The sequence below is a fragment of the Sceloporus undulatus genome, chromosome 2, assembly GCF_019175285.1.
Source record: "Sceloporus undulatus isolate JIND9_A2432 ecotype Alabama chromosome 2, SceUnd_v1.1, whole genome shotgun sequence".
Lineage (NCBI taxonomy): Eukaryota > Metazoa > Chordata > Lepidosauria > Squamata > Phrynosomatidae > Sceloporus > Sceloporus undulatus.
This window is the reverse complement of record NC_056523.1, coordinates 95,774,358-95,794,281: the sequence shown is the minus strand read 5'-3', so window position 1 is coordinate 95,794,281 and position 19,924 is coordinate 95,774,358. Positions and strand designations below refer to the sequence as shown.

General features: G+C 42.0%; 1 protein-coding gene across 5 annotated transcripts in view; it reads left to right on the top strand.

The window, feature by feature from the left end:
- Window positions 1-19,924, top strand: part of SPOCK1 (SPARC (osteonectin), cwcv and kazal like domains proteoglycan 1) — a 725,931-nt gene that overhangs the window by 487,446 nt on the left and 218,561 nt on the right. For all 5 annotated transcript variants that reach the window (XM_042455316.1, XM_042455315.1, XM_042455317.1 and 2 more), the window contains one exon: window positions 9,681-9,813. In XM_042455316.1, the coding sequence (XP_042311250.1) occupies window positions 9,681-9,813 (133 nt within the window). The remainder of the gene's footprint in view (window positions 1-9,680; window positions 9,814-19,924) is intronic.

Sequence of the window (19,924 nt, the reverse complement as noted above, 5' to 3'; positions counted from 1 at the left end):
AAAAAAGCACATAATTTTAGAATTATTTTGACAAGACTTTGTCAGCTGCATAAAAACCATATGCATGAGTAACCTGTGGACACCATATATGGGGTTGCATATAGTTTTGAAATGTTTTCTGCCTAATGTCATCTGCTTCAACCCTCATATAAGACCCTAGCAGTTACAGCCACTTTTATTCTTGCTTCATGCAGGTGGTTATGACCATATACAATATCTTTCCCCCCCCCCAAAAAAAAAAAAAAAACAGATAGCATTTTCCAATACAAAAGTGCAGATCTCTTGTAATACTCTAACAACAATATAACAGTAAACACCACAGATTTTTTCCACACCTAGAAAAAACCAACCATCTCTTCCTCTTCTGCTTGAATCCATTGTATTTCGTTGCTTTAAATTAATGATGGGGGTGGTTTGAAAGAAAACAAATGCATTCTAGAAGCTTTTGTTTGTGTGTGCCTTCAAGTTGTTTCTGATTTATGGCGACCCTAAGGAGAACCTATCATGGGGGTTTCTTGGCAAGGTTTGTTCAGAGGTTTACCATTGCCTTCCCCTGAGGCTGTGAGAGTGTGGCTTGCTCAAAGTCACCCAGTGGGTTTCACGGTTGAGCTGGTAATTGAACCTTGGTCTCCAGAGTCATAGGTCAACACTCAAACCACTAGATTACATTGGCTAAAAGTTTACTGCTGTCATATACTGAGTGAGCTTCTTTTTGATAATGAAGGCCAATGGGTCCAACTGCAGGCTTTTCTTTCTGTAGTTTATGATATCATGATGGAATTGCTTTTGTGGACACAATCTTCCTAATAACACTATTTATCACTGTGGCAAAGGTTGAAACATAAGAAAGCTTGAGCTGGGATGAAAGAATAGAATGTTTATTATTTTAGGAGCTGAATGTGACATTACAGCAGCCTTTGTTTTGTGCAGCAAATTGCAAACTGAGGCAAAATTGCTTTAAAGAGCATCTTTACGTGTGTTGCCTGTGAGGGCGTTGCCACAATAAAACGCAAAGCTGCATGTGGAGGAAAGGCCACAACTTTATTAACGCAAGCATCAGCAAAAGGTAGGGTTGGCCAAAAGCATGAGTTCTGGATCATCTTACAACCCGCCGTTGTAGGATAAATGCCATGTCATACAAAGCAAGGCATTGGGATGAGCTAGGGGCTAGATTAACGCCCTCTCGTATTCATGCAACCCACAGATTGCATTTAACTAAAGCCCCTAATTACCGGGAAGCGGTGTCACGTTATGGCCCCCGCAATGACCACAACATATGCCCTCATCGCTCCCGTGTCCCATAGGGACTCCCGATACAGTGCTATGCAACCTTCTAGACCATACCTACCCGATCCAGAACCTCTGCTGCCGTCCCAAAAGTTGTGACAGCAAACCACGCACCCTAGGGAGGGCGGGTGGGAGAGCCAAACAGAAATGGCACCAAGCAGGAAGCCACATGGCCTATATATAGGCCTATTCCAAAAGTGGGGGCCGAGAGGGGAGTTGCCCACCCACCAGGAGCAGCCAGCCAATCAGCTGCCCTGGAGGACCGGGGCGACCATAGAGAGGGACTATCCGTCTCCTAGAGCGTCACTCAGGAGCCGGAAGACCCCCCCCCCCCCCCCCCCGGCCAGCCAATTTGAGGCCAGCGCACCCCAGCAAAGGATGCTGGTGCGCGCCAGACCTCTGTGTTGCCAAGCCCCCAGCGGCAATGCTGCCTGCCCGGTGAGTCGGGCAGCAGCCTTTGCCTATGAGGGCGTCGCCACAATAAAATGCAAAGCCGCATGTGGAGGAAAGGCCACAACTTTATTAACGCAAGCATCAGCAAAAGGTAGCGTTGGCCAAAAGCATGAGTTCTGGATCATCTTACAACCCACTGTTGTAGGATAAATTGCATGTCATATAAAGCAAGGCATCGGGATGAGCTAGGGGCTAGATTAACACCCTCTCATATTCATGCAACCCGCATATTGCATTTAACTAAAGCACCTAGTCACTTTATGGCCCCCACAATGACCACAATGTATGCCCTCATCGCTCCCATGTCCCATAGGAACTCCCAATACAGTGCTATGCAACCTTCTACAATATGCCTACCTGATCCAGAACTTCTGCTGCCGCCACAAAGGCCGTTCCGAAGGAATGCCACCGCCAACCCTACCCCGAACGCAACACCAACCGGGTTCAGAGAAGCTGCCAAGCCGGCCTGACCCATGCAAAAAAAAAAAAAAATTTAAGTCCAAAACAGCTGAAGGTGCAAGCATATCAACGCGTTCAGCCTAGTGGATGTACATTGAAGAAACGCATAATGTCCACCAATGAAAAGCCAGGTTCAACCTCAACGCCGTCAGAGTGGAAACCAGTAATCGCAGTCATCCGCCTGGGCAGCGGCACAGCCTAAAACCGCAATGAAAGTGCTCGGTCCAAACCTGAAAGTGAAAGAACTGAACAATGTGCAAAACAGCAAACAAAACAGTACAAAGATCCAATCATCAAACATGCCATGAGAAAGGTACGGGATAGGAGCACCCACATGAACCAGGTGAACCAACCACAGCTCAAGCATGGCTATTTAGGAGCAGGGCCAGCTCCCCCACTGTGCAGAGAGGCAGAGCAAGGAATCTGCGAGGCCAGAGATTTGGTAAGGGTTAAAGGGCAGGACAGCCTAGCATGAGGACCTCTGCAAGAGGCACAAAGGTGATCAAATTTGCACTGCATGCGAGAACATTTGCCAACATTGAAATCTCAGCTAACAAGTTCCGGACTATCGGAAGGAGCAGAGCAAGTGGAAGATGCAAGCAGCACAGCCTGAGTTCCAACTTCCAATAGCCAGACTTCAGAATGAAGGTGATCCCATCGCTCTCTAGAATTCTGGGAAGCATGCTGGCGGAACGCCGTATCGTAAGTGATGGCTGCTGCCCCGCCGGCGAACTCTCTGGCCTTAAGGACATGCAGCAAATGGCTGTCGAGCTGCCAAGCCCGTTCAGGGAAGGCCATGGAAAGCACAGCCCTAAAAACGGTGAAACCTTCTAGCCAATTGTAAAAATTGTGGTCAACTGGAGGGGAAAAGGGGGACTTCTTTTTTTCCTTGGACGAGGTAACCGCCAAAGCTGCTTGACCTGTCGGAGGAACCAAACCAAAGACATCAACGAAACAGCCTCTGAGAATCAGTTTCCTGGTTTTGCGAGGTAGATAGAGCCAGGAGGGCGCTCTCCAGGTGCGCAAACTGGAAACTCTTGTGCTTCCTGGTCGGCCCAAACCCCCTGAAGACTGGGTCACCAGTTACAATGCTTGATGGCCCAGCGCGGCAGGCCTGGGGCCAAGGCATGCTCAACCCAAAAGCGATCTCTGCCAGAAGGTAAAGGTGAGTTAACAGCATTGAAAGCATCTTGAGCAGCTTGTGAGGATCGAGCCCATCAATGTCTTTTCTTGGCTTTGTGACCTTTCTTGCGCCGTCTACGTCTGTTGTCACCATCAACGTTGCCGAACGCCTCGCTGTCCAAACTGGAAGATGATGACGACGTTGAACTGGAGCTGGATGACGACAAGACAACAGAATGCTTCGCTGCCACAGGGGTCTTGTCACGGTCTGCCGAAGGTACTTGGCTGGAAGATGAGGCTCCAGGAGATCTGGCAACTGTCGGAAGTGAAGGAGATTCTGGATCACTTAGCTGGCAAGGTGAAGTGGCTTTTGCAATCAGCTCAGCAATGGAACATGACAGCTCCTACATTGCTGATTGAGACAAGCAATGAACAGCTGGCGATGGCCCAACACGTGAAGATCCTGATGTAGAAACTATTCTGGAACTTGAGCCCAACGTAGTATCAGAGGAGGAAGTGGCATTAAGGCCGGCATACGCTGAAGTCCCCCAGACTGACCAGACGTAATTTGCGTAGCTACTGCCGAGGATGTCTTTTTGCGCCCCTCTTTCATGGGCATGATGAATAAACAGTCAGCAATTGCCAGTTAGAAAGAGCAAATAACAAAACAGGTGGCTGAGAGAGTGTGACCAGGCTGAAAATTTTTTGAACAGAGAACAGCAAGCAAGCCCAACACAGGGGTCCTTGGGCAAGCCACACACTCTCCAAAACCAAAAGCCCTATCCAAATACATGAGGGGAGGGAAAACAGCTGAAACTACTCACTAACTGGGCCCCATGGCAGGGAGCCCAGCCCAAAATGGCAGCCTCAGCTCTCTATCTCCCAAGACCGCAGTAAGGGTGGGGAAGGGGAAGGAAGTCCCCACCTGTCTTGTGCAGGGCCGCAGGGACCCTAGTTCCAAAGTGGGGAGGAGGGGGCAAGCCCCTTGTGCTCACCTCCCCAAAACTCTGTTCTGCTCAGCAGCAGAGCCAAGCATAAATGGCACTGAGCAGGACGCCTATATATAGGCCTATTCCAAAGGTGGGGGCCTAGAGGGGAGTCGCCCCGCCCCCAGGAGCAGCCAGCCAATCGGCTGCCCTGGAGGACCGGGGCGACCATAGAGAGGGACTATCTGCCTCTTAGACCATCGCTCAGGAGGCAGAAGTCCCTCCTTTTTTCCCCTCGGCCGGCCAATTGGAGTCCAACACACCCCAGCAAAGCATGCTGGGGCACGCCAGACTTCCGTGGCGCCAGGCCCCCGGCGGCAACGCTGCCTGCCTGGTGAGTCGGGCGGCAGCCTTTTTCTAAAGTATGATAAAGTAATTTGGTGTATTGCTTTCAAATATATTCCTTCTCTTCACTAAACTAGTTGGATGTGTTTTACATGGAAGCAAAGGACTGAGACTGCTTCTCCCCCACCACTAAAATGTTTGATATAGAATTTATAGTTCCTGTTGTTATGATGTTTTAGAAGACTGCATGGATTATTTGATTGTACAGACATTGTTATTCCAGACATTATGTTAAGTACAACATAACAATAACTATAATAAAATACAATTAAAATCATTAAAATGATTGCTAAAACAAAAATAGGACATTCAAGGGATCGTCAATAGGATGGTCCATATCAGTGCGGGCGACTGAGTCAATTATTCTGGGAAGGACTGTCAGAAGAGATCCAACTTGACAGCCTTTTTAAAGCTGTCAAGGCTGGTAATATGTCGAACCTCCTGCGGCAGGTCACTCCATAATTTGGGAGCGGCAGATCGAAAGTCCCTCTGTGTAACTGTGGCCAGCCTGGTTTTTGTTGGTTTCAATAATTTTTTTCTCCAGAGGACCTAAATGCATAGGGAGGATTATATGAAAGAAGGTAATTCCACAGATAAGATGGACCCAAGCCATAAAGGGCTTTAAAGTTAATCACCAACACCTTGCACTGTACTCGGAAACCAATAGGCAGCCAATGAAGAGATTTTAAAATCTGTGTAACATTAGTCACCTCTCCTGGTGACTAATCTGGCTGCCATGTTTTTAACTAATTGAAGTTTCTGGGCTAGGCACAAGGGCAGCCCCATGTAGAGCGCATTACAGAAGTCAAGGTATGAGGTTACTAGCACATGTACCACAGTTTTCAAGTCCCCTGGCTCCAGGAAGAAACATAGCTGGCGTATCAGTTTATAACCTATTACGATATATCTGATAACTTTAATAGCTCTGGAATAGATTATAAATACATAGAATAGACAAATAGAATTGGAAAGGGCTATATGGGCCATCAGGTCCAACCCTCTGGTCAATGCAGGGACTCCAGCTAAAGCATGCCCAGCAGGTAGCTATCCAACCTCATTTTAAAGACATCCAAAGAAGGAAATATTATCCTAGGCAGTTGGTTACATTGCCAACCATTCTTACAGTCACTTTGCAAGTAGCACATACATGCACAGTCATTCTCAAGCAAGCCTCCATAGGCAAGAAGAACTAATGAAACTTCTAGTCAGATTACAATAATAGAATCATAGAATCATATGAGATTATCACATGTGGTCCGGAACTTCACCCAAACGTCATCAAAATGGGGTGGAAGCATCATGGTGTGATCATGCCTGGGGCTTCTAAACTGAAATGGAAGTGTTATCGTCATGGAATTGTCAGCAGAGAAGCCCTTTTCTTATTATTAACAGATTAATCTGTTAATAAGAAAAGGGCTGCTTCCCTGACAATTCCCTGATGTTTCCATGATGATAATGCTTCCATTTCAGTTTAAAAGCACCAGGCACGATCACACCATGATCCTTCCACCCCATTTTGATGAAGTTTGGGCAATGATGATGCCGCATGTGATAATCTCCATAGAGTTGGAAGAGACCTCAAGGATTATACAGGGCCATGCAGTCCAACCCACTGCCATGAAGGAATACACAATCAAAGCACCCCTGACAAACATCCAGCCTATGTTTAAAGACCTCCAAAGAGGGAGACTCCAGCACTCTTTGAGGGAGTGTGTTTCACTGTCAAACAGATCATACTGTTGGGAAGTTCTATTCTGCAAGAGTTCCCATGTGTGATAACTGGGAGCTGAAACTGGTAGTGTATCATCTCTTGTTTGGCACTTTATATACCGGAGTTTACCAGCCAAAAATGATCCCTCTACTGAACACACTAGTATTCCAGTTTGACCAGTTTTATTCTAAATTTCTGCCTTTGGATAAAAACCCAGCAGTATCAGTAGCTACAGCTATTTTTTTATTTATTTTTTAAGAATAGGGATAAGAATTAGGAATAAATCCTGCCTGACAAAAGGTTCATAGAGTGGATTTGTATCCATATTCTAAAAAAACCTATAATTCTTGCAAGAACAATTGCTTATATATTGCCTGACCTGTTGTCTATAACACATGCTTGTTATGTGACAAATAAGGATCAGAACACACTTCAGAAATAATCCAGTTTGAGACCACTTTAACTGTCCTCACTCAGTGCTAGAGAATTATGGGGACTGTAGTTTTCTGAGACATTTAGTCTTCTCTGTCAAAGAGCTCTGATGCTGCAACAAACTACAAATCCCAGGATTCCATAGCATACAGTCATGGCAGTTAAAGTTGTCTCAAAATGGAATACAGTATTTTTGCAGTATGTTTTGGACCTAAGAGAATGAGTATGATCTCACTAGAGAGCCAGCATGGTGTAATGATTAGAGCATTAGACTATGACCGTGGAAACAAGGATTTCCTTTTCCCCTCGGCCACTGGATGACCTTGGGCAAGTCACATACTCTCAGCCCCAGAATACCCTGTGATAGGTTCGTGATAGGAATCACCATAAATTGGGAAATGATTTGAAAGCACATGACCACAACCACAGCAGCAGCAACAAGCTCACTAAACATTGGACATATCCCAGAACAAAACTTTACTTCCTCTGCTTAATATGAATGTTGCCATTCACATCTATGAGAAAATGGAAAATATCATTTGCAGGAACATTGGGGATACTGATGATTCAAGGGCAGGAAAATGTTTTAATAGAAAATCAATACATATTTTAAGACTTCTGTATAGGAGTATAAATCTTCATTCCATTTGTGAATGAGAGAAAAAATAGTTTTCTTCTTGCTTGACAAAGAATTTTTGATGGTTTTTTTTTTTCACACTTCTGGCTTGTTATTATCTGACCAGTTTTTTTCTTCAGGAAAATGAATTTTGTGCAACAAATACCATCGTATTTTGTGCAAAAAACCTTCAACTTTTTTGCACAAGAACATGTTTTGCATAAAGTACAATGTTTTATAGTTAAAAAACAATGAACATGAAAGCACACTATTTCCCATTCTTGCCCAGGGTGAAAAATATACTGTGTGCTGACCATTTGGATAAATTATCTTGACCTGTTGAGACATCCATTCTTGTTGAAGTTGAGAAAAATTGTGGACATTCTTTACATCCCGATCTGTGTTGCAGTAATAGCATTTTACAACTCAAAAAGGGAGGACAGGAAGAAGTAAAAATATCAGAAGAGAAGTAGTAAAAGCAACCATGTCAAAGTCATGATAACCATTGGTTTGTGACATTTTGGATAGCTATAACTGTACGCTGTGGTTTTTAAAGGGTTTGGAAATGTTCTCAGTCCAAAAATAGAGTTCATTACAAAGAAAAGCAAAATGATTGTCAGTGTCTCTTTTCAGATGAAACATCTTCATTTCATACCAGTGGCTTTGGCTATGTATTTTAATGTTATGATATAGTTGAATATATGGATTTAAATATATGGTATTTATTCTGTTTTTGTTTATTAATGAGGATGAAAATGCAAGAACATAAATAAAACAATGTTTACATTTTGCCACAAGTTTTTTTAAATATTATTTCAAAAAATTGTTAAGATCCCTTTAATATAGCATTTCTTATGTTAATCATTCTTCCTTACATATTCATAATTACATGAGAAACCTGGATGTTGCCATATATGCCCTGTAAAACAAATTCCTATCTATCAGTCTAGCACATTTTCCCATTTACATGCCACTTCTATTACTAAAATAATAACCAAATTAAACACTAATTCCTGTTTATCCTCCTGTACATTTTCGGTATGTTCAAAAGCTGGTTCTCTGTGGCCATTTTGGCTTAGTGAGTTCTTAAAATTTTAAAATTGTGAGTCAGTTTTGTAAGTCACTGGGGGATGGGGCTAGAAGGCTCTTGAAATAGGAAGGTTTTCCCTTGTTGAACAATGAAGGATAAACTACAACATTCCTTTAGCCTGCCACCATCAGTGCTCCATGTTGCTCTCTTTGAGCTTTATTAGTATATGTATTTGTTATTTTTGTTATTAACGTTATGCCAATCACTGATACATCACTCTTCTTCTAAGTGGATAACCCAGTGAAGGAAGAGGGCCTTCTCAGCCACTGCTCCCAGTGAAATTTCCTAAAGAAATTTGCACCCTAGGGAGGCTAGGATGGCTCCCTCCTTCATTCTTCAACAAGAGAAAACCTTCCTATTCCAAGAGCCTTTTAGGAACTGAGTGCAGTATGTTTAGTGGTATTGTTGTTTTATACCCTGCCTTTTTGAAACACATCCTATGGATTGCTTAATTTCTTTTAAACAAGAGCATGCGCGCGCGTACGCACACACACACATATACGAGAATGATGTTTTTGTAAATTTTTAAATCTGTTGTAATTTTATGAAGCTAAAGAGGTCCATCACTGGTTATTCGTTATTTAATTATAGTGGGACCTTGTTATCCCCTGGGGATCCTCCGTGGATAACAAAATCTGTGGATGCTCAAATCTCATTAAATATAATGGCAGAGCAAAATAGTTTCTCTTATATAAAATGAAAAATCAAGGTTTGCCATTTGGAATTTATATTTGTTTTGAATATATTCAAGCTATGGATGCTTGAATCCGTGGATAAAAAATCCATGGATAAAGAGGGCCAACTGTAGCTCATTAGTTATTTTATATGCTGTCTTTCTCTTAAATTAGTTCTTAAATGGAAAACTGGATGCAGCAGGCTTTTATTTCAGAGGAAATCCCTCTGAGTATTCCTTGCCTAAGAAAACTCTATAAAATTCATGTGGTTATCATATTTACAGGAAACACATACAAACTGTCTTCAGTCCCAGTATTGGGAAGGAAATATTGGGATATGAAAGAAAAAAATAATAATGCCAATAATTTTTGGAAACATTCTTGGATAAACCTTTATTGGGAATGGATACTGTTAAATATGCAGAAAATGGAAATTGTTCTCACGTTTTTCATACTGGTCATAAAAGCAACTTTAGTAGTGTATTTTTCCCCTCCTTTTTTCTAGCCTTCGGCAAAAGAAAGGGAACCTTCCCCAGAGACACTGGACTGGGCCAGCAAATTTAGTAAAATGCAAGCCATGCCCAGTGATGCATGCCAACCCTGTTTGTGGCTCCGATGGACATATTTACACAACCAAGGTAACTGCATGCAGTTAGTGAAAACCTTTGTGCAATAATTCAAGTTGCAATGAAAGCTCCATGAGAAATTTAATGTGTAGTATTTCAAAGCAAGTCAATTGGAGAGCTGTGGACAGAAAAGGGGACCTGTTGTTCCGTGTGTAATGGCCATGTGTAATGTTGTGGAGTGAAATTATCACTGCTTACAAGAGAATCTATCAGTTGTGCAGTTGTCATCAGGGTATTATCAAAGTGGAAAATGAACACAGGCTACATTCTGAAGCATTTCTTGAAGTAAAGCAAAATTGCCAGATTGAGTGCACATTGAAACAATATAGATGTTGTATTTCGACTGTGCAGAGAAAGCAGTCAGAATTGATTGAAAGCCTGCTATGTATATCTGTGAATTTATGCTACTCCATATTTCCTTTTCTTTATGATGTAGCTTAACACATTAAAACAGACAGTGCTGCACTGCATTTATATCACTCATTGCATGGCTGTTGGAGAGTAAAAGGGCTTGGTGGGAAGTGTAACATTTGACTTTATGGTGAAAATACAATTCAGAAGGATGCATTTATTTATTTAAATATTTATATCTCAAGCAATATAAAAAGATAAGCAGTGTAACTTGGTGTTGTATAGATCATATACACCCTACATCAAAGGCAATATCAAAGTAGTAAAGAACATTCACATCTAAAAACAGGTAACCCAGTGGATATTTTAAAAACAGTCAGATTATTAATGCCATAAGCATTGATTTAGTAGAAGGAAATTACCACTTTAGTCATGTTTAATTCAGGCACTGACAGCTCACTTTATAAGTAGAGCTAAAATTTCTGTGCTTTGTTCTTTACCATGTCTTTTGTTGAATTACTCATTTATTTATTCATCCAGTCATTTAAATTATAACTTGTCCTATTCACAAGGGTTGTGGCCATGATTCCGTATTAAAACAAGCCAAATCGCATAAAATGCAGAAGAAAAATCCCCAATATAGATACCTTAAAATGATTGTCAAACTGCCTGAACAGACCAGCAAGAAATGCCAGCATCCAGGTGGAGTGGGGTCATGGTGACCGCACACTGCATGCCCCAACTCCACCCCAATGCCAGCGTCACGTCATACACCTGACCAAATGGTGAGTGGTATCACACTTTTTCTTTGGTGCTGAAGAAATGCCGAAAAGCCATTACCACGGCAAGGGCATTTTTTTTCCATTCTAAAAAGAAGCGGCATTTTGCTGCTTCTTTTTCAAGTGGCAAACTGCTGGATTGGGGCTTCAGTGTGGTCCCAAGCTGGTGCTGAAAGGGGCAGCAAGATGCCATTCTAGTGGGGTGGTCTGTTTAGCCCCAAAGTCTCTGTTGTTTTTTTCTATGGCAACCAGTAGATCCCCCCCCCCCCCAACCCCACACAAATAATTTCTCACATTACATCAGGATTATATTAACATTCACAGTATGGCAAATCCATGGGGGAGCAGCATTCCATAACTAGGAATGTAATTTTCAGTAGAACACCTTGGTAACCATTTCTGAAGACTTATGGTGGTATAACACAACCAGGGCAGTTTACAGCAATTAAAACATACATTCCCACATCTCAAAATCCCACCCTCCCTTAAAATAAAATTAAACAGTTTGGATTTAAAACAGAATCAATATAGCTAACTGCAGCCAAGTCAGGATATAACAAGTGGGCCTTATTTTGGTGGCTGGGGATCTAGTTGTGAAAGGCCTGCTGGAAGAAATCCATCTTAACAGCTTTTTTAAAGCTGGAATTCCCTAACCAACATGTAACTCTATAAAAGTCTAAAATAAATGTGACAGATCTCATCCAGCAGACCATTCCATAATCTGGTAGTCTTTGCCAAAAAGGTCCTCTGGGCAGTAGCAGACAACCTAGTTTTTGTGGGTTGCAGCAAATTCCTCCCAACGGACCTGAGTGTGCAGGGCGGATTATACGGAAGGAGGTGTATAATCACAGGCAGGTTGAACCCAAGCCATTTAGGGCTTTAAAGATGATAACCAACACCTTGTACTGGGTCCGGAAACTAATCAGCAGCAAGTGAAGCAGTCTTAAAATCAGTGTTATGCGGTCTCTCCTAGTTGTATTTGAGATCAGCCTGACTGTCTTATTTTATACTAACTGAAGTTTCCGAACCAAGCACAAAGGTAGCCCCACTTAGAGTGCATTACAGAAATCAAGATGGGAGGTTACCAGTGCATGCACCACAGTTTCAAGGTCCCTAACTTTCAGGAAAGGGTGCAGCTGGTGTATCAGCCAGAGCTGATAACAGGCACTCCTGACCATCACATTTACCTGATTAGCCATCTGGATGGACAGATCTAGGAGCACTCCCAGACTGTGAACACAGTCCTTTGAGGAGAGTGTGACCCCATCTGGGACTGGAGGTTGTATCCCTGTACCTGAGTTTGAGGCCACTACTGTAAGTACCTCCGTGGCCTGGAAAAGCGCCGGATTGGGACCTCTAGGCTGCCAGTGAGACTGCCCTGGCCCCAATCCATCATGGAAAGGGGCGGCTGTGGACCGCCCATTTTCTGCGGTCTGTACTGGGCCAATATCAACTTTATTTATGGCCTGGCTTTCCTCCAAAACTGTGACTTAGGCTAGTCTACAAATTAAAGTGGTTATAATATTATTATTTCACTTAAATATTCTGTGGTATATTTAAGGACAGAGCCTTAGCTAAATTACAGAGCACATACTAAAGGTCATCAATTCACACCCTGTTATTTCCAGTCAAAAGGAGTCCCAGTATAAGGACTGGGAATGATCTCTTTTTTTCTTGCCCCATTCCACCACACACACTAGATTCTCTGGGAGATTTTTGTTTGCCATTAAGTTGGCTTTGGCCCATTTATTCTTCTTTTTGTGTTTTCTTCCAGAAATAAATGTCCATTTTCTTGTAATTACTTTTCTGTTCCAATCTCCTCTTAGCATTTACAGTATGCTCAGGCCCAGTACAAACTGCCAGTTTGTGGTGACCTGGGGCCAATTCCCAAGTTTTGGCCTCCTGTCCTCCAACCTGCCGCTCTTGTCCTCCAGCTCACTCTGCTTCTCCTTCTTCGGTCCTCTTCCCCAGCCCTAGGAAGCATGGCTGGATGTCCCATCCCTTCCTGGCCTTGCAACCAATCAGAGAGGCATCTGGCTGGAGGAAGGGGCAGGACTTTTGTGTATAAACAGTTCTGACATGTCAAATTATGTACTTAATAAATTCTATTTCAGTAGCTTGACAGTAACTTGTGGCACCATAAGGATATTAAGAAAACTTTTTGTTTTAATTAGTGCTGGCAAAATCTAAAGTACACACTTCATATGCACTTCACTTATTTCTATACTATATTTCTTTCCTAAGGTAGGCAAATATCCTTTGTGTGGTTTTCAGTGTAATACCTTTCTTATATTTCTACTTCTTTTTCACCTGGAACAGGAATATTTGTTACAGGTTTCACAGAAAATGTGGGTTGAAGTTTCCCCTGTTTACTGTGCAATAAATAGTAATCTTTCAATAGCTGTGCCAGCCCCAGATACCAAGTACAGAGTGCCTTTGAGCTTTGTACAGCAAGGAAGTGGACCTTTGTGAGAGTACTTTTCTGTGGCAGCACTTTGTTGCAAATGGCACAAACAGGTATCAGCTTCTTCAGTTTGACTCTGGTAACAATGAAATCTTTGGCTTAGGTTTGTTGTTGTTGTACAGGAACTTCTTTTGTTAATTAAGTTCCAAGTTCCAGAGGAAAGAACAACAGATTTTTCATTCAAAAAAGAAACATAGAAAAGCTATTGTGTTTGCCGTTTGGTCTGCACATCAAGCTGTATGGTAAATCATAACAAAATTCTAGCTTCTTGAAAACCTGTAATTAGAGCCAGTATTGAATGCTGAGAAAAAATATGAGAATTGGCTAAATTCGTACCAAATGCAGAAGGATCCATAGTCCCACTCTAGTGTCTTTCCTTTCCCCTCTGATGAGTGCTTTATTACACACTCAGCTTTTCTCCCAGCCTTACTGCTGAAGAGAGGACAGGGTTTTACATTACACTTCTGAAATATTTCAAGTATTCTGGGAGTACCCTCCGATAGGGACAAGTCTTAATTTTGAATCTGAATGTTAGCTTCATTTGCATGGCCCCCACATATCTGTTCCAGTGAATGTACAAATTTGGGACTTGGGTCCACCAATCTGCCACTGATAGCCATTCAGCAACAAGGTGGTGGGGAAGCAGGAACTACCTACATCATAGACATTGTGGTATGCTTTGAAGCCACCCTGGCAGTTTCAAGCAGGGTTGCTGTGAGGGTAATTCCACTGGCCCCTCCCCAACTCGAAGGTCAAAATAAGGGGGAGTGTCAAGGCTTTCCAATACTCCATTGTATTTTTGAAGTGTGTGTGCATGCCTTCAAGTTTCCTGTCAACTTATGGTGACTCCATGAATTTTACAGAGTTTAGGCAGGGAGTAGCCTGAGGTTTGCAAGTTATTTCCTCTCAAATATAGCCTACAACATCTGGTATTCATCTGCTGGCCTCCCATCCAAGTATTAGCCAAGGCTTACCTTGTTTAGCTTTCCAGATGAGACAGGATCTTTCCCATGTATGATATACAGGCAATTTCTGAAATAGTGTATCAGAACTACAGTGCAATGGGAAGGGAGACATTTTGCCTGTCTTCAAGCTGGAGGGTTTCAGAAACAGAATAGAAGGTCAAGGGGATCTTAGCACATTAGAGAAAGACCTGGAGAGATGGTCCTGGAAACTACACATTTTGGGTTGACCACCAATAAGCCCTATGCTCAGGTTTTGCTGGGTGCTAATTTCATATTTAAATTCTGCAGAAATCATGGTTCTCTATAGAAGCTACATTATATCATCTGCTGTATAAAAAGAACTGTGCTTCCACAGTAAATGGTACTTCAAGGCAATTGACTAAGGAAAGTTGTAAAGCCTTCTATATGTAATACAGGATAACACACACAAACACACTATGTTACTGCTGTGGTTTTTAGCACGACCAGCTTTTATAGGCTTGGCATTTAATTCAGGTGTTTGACTTCACACAAGGTTTCATTCCCCGTGCAATCTAAATTGTTTCAAACAACTGATGTGAAACTAAAGGTCAAGATTTACTGCCCTAGCAAATAAAATGTTGATGATTGTAAGTAATTATCAGGTAATTCTAGTGCCTGTCCAAAATTTAAAGGAATGTTCTAGGCTTCAGTGAACAAAGACCTTAATGAGCTTGACAAAATTCAGTGCAGCAGAAGTGGCATTTATGGATTATTGCTGTTTTGAATTGTAACCCAGAAGATGTGATACATCTGACAGGATGGAGATAATACTATAGTATCATAAATAAGGCTTCCTCTTAAACATGCAGTTGAAAATCACTTGCCCTAATGTGATGAAATATAGCAGAATCTGTCCTAAGATATGAACTTTTGTGGAAAGTCCTTCCATACAACAGTGGGGATGGATTTTTGTTTAAAGAAGATATACGTGAGTCAATGGTATTCGCTGGGGTTTGCTTCCAGGCCCCCAATGAAACAAAATCCATGGATATCAAGTCCCATTAAATATAATAAGTACAATGGCTTTCTGTTTTCTTTTGTTATTAACCAATACTTCTTTTCACCACAAGTTTTAATCCTGATACTTCCAGAGGGGTGCCATTGCAAAGGGCATCCCGGGGCCATACTGAGTCTGCTCTGAAGTCTGAAACGGCTGCTCAGGAGTCCATCAGGGAGGGTTCATAACGAACTGTCATGAGACCTCAGGTGAGATCTGGTGTGAATCTCATGCCAGAATCTGAAAGTAAATCTCACAAGAACAGGAACTTGTAAGATTTCAGCATGAATTCAAGAGGCCATATGAGACCGGTGAGGCAGCTTTTCCATTCTGGACAAGCAGCTTCCTTATAGTGCTTCATATAGTCACAGTGTCTCTCAGTTGAGGTGTTTAGCAACTGTGTTTCTATATGGCTATGGGGAGTCAGGCTTCATGGCTTTCTTATTTCCTTTATGCTGTATTTTGCATTTATCTCATGAAATATATAGTTATGCTTCTGCTTTGTCACAACTGGAAGATTGGGAGGGGGAGGGGACAATCAAGTCCAACATATGCGGGGGGAGGAGAACCTTATGGAAGGTAGCAACTGTTTTAGATATAAAGGTGAGTTTGACATTCTAGCAACAAACAGTTGGTCAGCACACGCCCAATGATGCAGCCTTCTTCTCCATCTTACAGCCTGTAATTAGGTTTCCGGGCAGGCTTCCATTCCAGTCATTGAAGAAGACCCACAATAATCCACCGTGTCCTCTAATGCTCTTTTCCGCACACAGTTTAAGTCTGCTTGCCCTTCCCTCCTCAACCCCTTGGCGAGTCTGACAATGGCCTCACTAGTCAGCAGGTATCATTGTTGGCTCTTGGTAGCATCATTCCCTCTACACTGGTTCCCCTTGCCTCCTAGCATCAGAATCATGTGCAGTCCCCACTTAGTTCCAGCTAAAATATGTACCAACCACAACCTATACACTCAGTAAATATATAATCTTAACCTGCATAGTTTTACAGTTCACAATGACTTTTCTACCAATTTTTCTTTTTAAAAATATCCCTGTAAGTAGAGTGCACCTGAGATATCTCTAGTCAGCTCTCTGCATATTCTAGCAGCTGGTGGCTTCCATATCAATGATGTGGTGAATCTGCCAATGTGGTGGATATCCCGTGTCCATGCCACCAAGGTAGGAATTTCCTCCATGCCTTAGTTCAGAAGGTAAGTGCTATCCAAGAGCTGTCCACATATTGCTTCAGCCTCTGGATAACTCCTTAAAACTATAATGGGCCCTTGGAATCTGTGGGGGATACATTCTGGATCCCCCCCCCCACACACAACACACGCAGATGACAAAAACCATGCACGCCCATTGCAAACAGAGACTGGGCATCTGCAAGGCTCAGATCCACAGATGGCAAGCCTGCCCTAGATGCGGGTGTGCTTTACATCCGTAGCAGTATTAGCTGCCCACAAACATGAAAGCATGAGCCACCACTGTGCTTAGACATGATTTCACTGGTGGCCTTTTGGCATATGTAATTCCTTCTTTCTCTTCCACAACTTCATTTCCCCAATATTCTAAGTGCTGGAACTATAAAACAAGGTAATTCAGAAAAAAGAGAGCCTCAAAATATAGCACAGAAACATATAGAAGAACCAAAAATCTGTAGGGAAAAAGCTTTGCTTGTTTCGCTTTTGAAAACGACGTTGTGTCATTAAAAACTTGGTACTCTTTTTTAAAAGAGTATTTTCCATTTGGAACAGTTTCCCCACAAAATTAGAAGAGTAGTATACCTTACTATGCATTTAATTTATTGCCTCTTACTCTTTGCTGCTTATTTTTAAGGAGGATTGAAATTGTTTCCTTTTAAATTGAAGGCACTACATTGCATGATGGAGTGAGTTTAGGATAACCAAAGCCACTGTCAGATGGATTTCAGATTTCCTGTTATTTTGCTGTCCAAGCAGGGCAACCTTTATAATAAATGGCCACAGTGTTCTTGTTTCCAAGCAATCCTATGGCCTCCCCTGTGCTGCCAAAATTATGCTTTGGACAAGATCACAACAGCCACCCACCCCAATTATTCTTTCTAGTTTTCCAGAAAGCTTGATCTCACCACTGTAATCTCCTGAAAGATGTTGGCGCAGGGAGACAACCATATTTCCAAGTGACTTTGTTTTCCTTGCTTTCACTTTTAATACCCTGGTAACGGCAGGCAATCCAACTATCAATAAAGCGAAGGCTGAATTTCCACACATGTTCTTTGTTTCTTCGAGGACCCCAGAATAAATGGTGATTTTGTTATTTTTGTTATTGCTGCTGTGGTTGCTTGCAGATTAACATGTAACATTAGCTTGGGCTTGCTGGTAATCACTGGCAATCACTGCTTTGGCATTTGATGATTAGGTTCAAGGTAAAGGGATCTGTAGCACCTTGGAAGCTAATGAAACTATCTGAGATAACGTGATTTCGGATGAACACAGCTGTGTCAGTAGATTCAGATGCTTTCTGTCAAGAAAGATAGAAGCACTGGGGTCAATATATAATACATAATACCAAAAAATAATGATTCTGATTAGGGTTGCCGATAAGTCAGGACATCAAACCAGGACAAATGGAGGAACAACATTTTCAATGTAGGACACATTTTTAAAAATGGAGGACATGTGAAAAAATTTGGATGATTTTTTTTAAAAAATGTTACGAATAAATGAGGTTTTTCTAGGAATGATCAAATGGAGAACAGTTGGGCATTATTCCGAAGACAGATGGCAGAATGTACTTCCCTTGTCTGGCAAACCATCCCCCCTCCATTCCAAACACATACAACAGCAAATTGGGCTTGACATGGCTTTACTTAAATGGCCTCTTGAATTTAGAAGGCTTTTATAAAAAATTGGGTTTTAATAAAACTTACATGGTTTTAACATGATAGTGCAAAAAAAAAAAAAAATAATGAACATGTCCCAGGTGGTTTCAACAAGAAGTGGATTTTCCGTTTCAGGTTGCTTGCACCAAGTGTAATTCCAGGAAGTGTGTACTTGTCAAGAGACTTTGGTTTTTCTTCACTGCGCAGGAGTTTGGTAAAAATCACAGCAACTTACATTGGCCATGCCTCAGAGGCTGGCGATATAAAGATCATCATCATCATCAGCATCATCATTGCAAAACAAGGCGAATTGTTAGCATTAAAAGCAACCAAAAAACACAACCAAAAACACACTTTGGAAGGGGACCACTTGACAACACTCTCGCGGATTCAGAAGCTGACCATATCACAAAATCAGAGCATCATCATCATCAACTAACTATCATTGACAAAACAAGGGATACTTGTTATCATTAAAAGCACAAAAATAAACAGAAATGCATTTTGAAAGTCACACTGTCTCGGCTTAGAAAGAAGTGAGCTCCGGCCTCAGAAGCTGATGATATCAATATCACATTCATCATCAATATCATCATTACTAATCATTGTTAAAACAAGGCAGTACTGTTAGCATTAAAACACAAAAACCACAGAAAAGCACTTGGGGAAAAAATACATATTGGAAAAAATACACTTAAAAAATACACTTAATAAAAAATAATACTGAAAAATACACTGGAAAATGAACGTAATAAAAATAATACTGAAAATAATTTAAAAATACATTAATAGCAAATAAATACTGTAAAAGAAGAAAAATAGACTTTTTAAAAATAAGTTAAAGAAAAATAAATAGCAAAAAAAAATGTACTTTAAAATGGCACTTTAAATACAATTTAAATGCACTTAAAATACACATGAAAAATACACTAAAAATGTACTTTAAAAATACACTTTAAAAATACATACAGTAAATTGGGAATGGAGCACCCACCTCGTATCCTCCTCATCTCCTCCTTGCCTCCTCTTCATCCTCATTGGCAACCAAAAAAGGCACAGGAATGGCCCTTTTCAGTTCCCCCAGCCAGCCCATGACCAAAAAGAGGAGGAGCTCCTCCTCTGGAGTCTGGGCTGCCAATGGAAGGCAGACTGGGGCTGAACAGCCCCGCCCCCTACCGAGCACTGACAGGCTCCAGCCTGCAAGAAGGGGCGGCTGTGGTCAGCCCCAGCCGCAGGAGGAGGAACACCGCCTCATTAGCCCCGGGTGAAGCGACGCCGTTTGAGCGCTGAGAGGCCCTGCGCAAGCAGTCCCGCACAAGGGCTGCAGGAGCGGCCATGCAACGGTGGCAACTTGGCCACAGCAAGCGCGGCCGCTATAGTACCTCCCACAGCAGCAGCGTGACCCAGGGGCTAAAACCAGGTCAGTTAGCAACTGGGACGTGGACGACCCCGCCGGTTTCAAAAGCGGGATTGTCCCGCCTCAGCAGGGAGATGAAAACCTAATTTCTGATGCTAGGGATAGATTGCCGTTTGTTCATAATAATGGCCATTCTCATCAAATATGTATGGTTAATTTTAGATAAGGTTCAACGGGAAAATCTGCTATAAATTAAGTGCAATACCGTATCAATAATCAAAATTGAATGAGAAATATTTGTTCTAATCATGGTAACAAACCAAAGGCAAT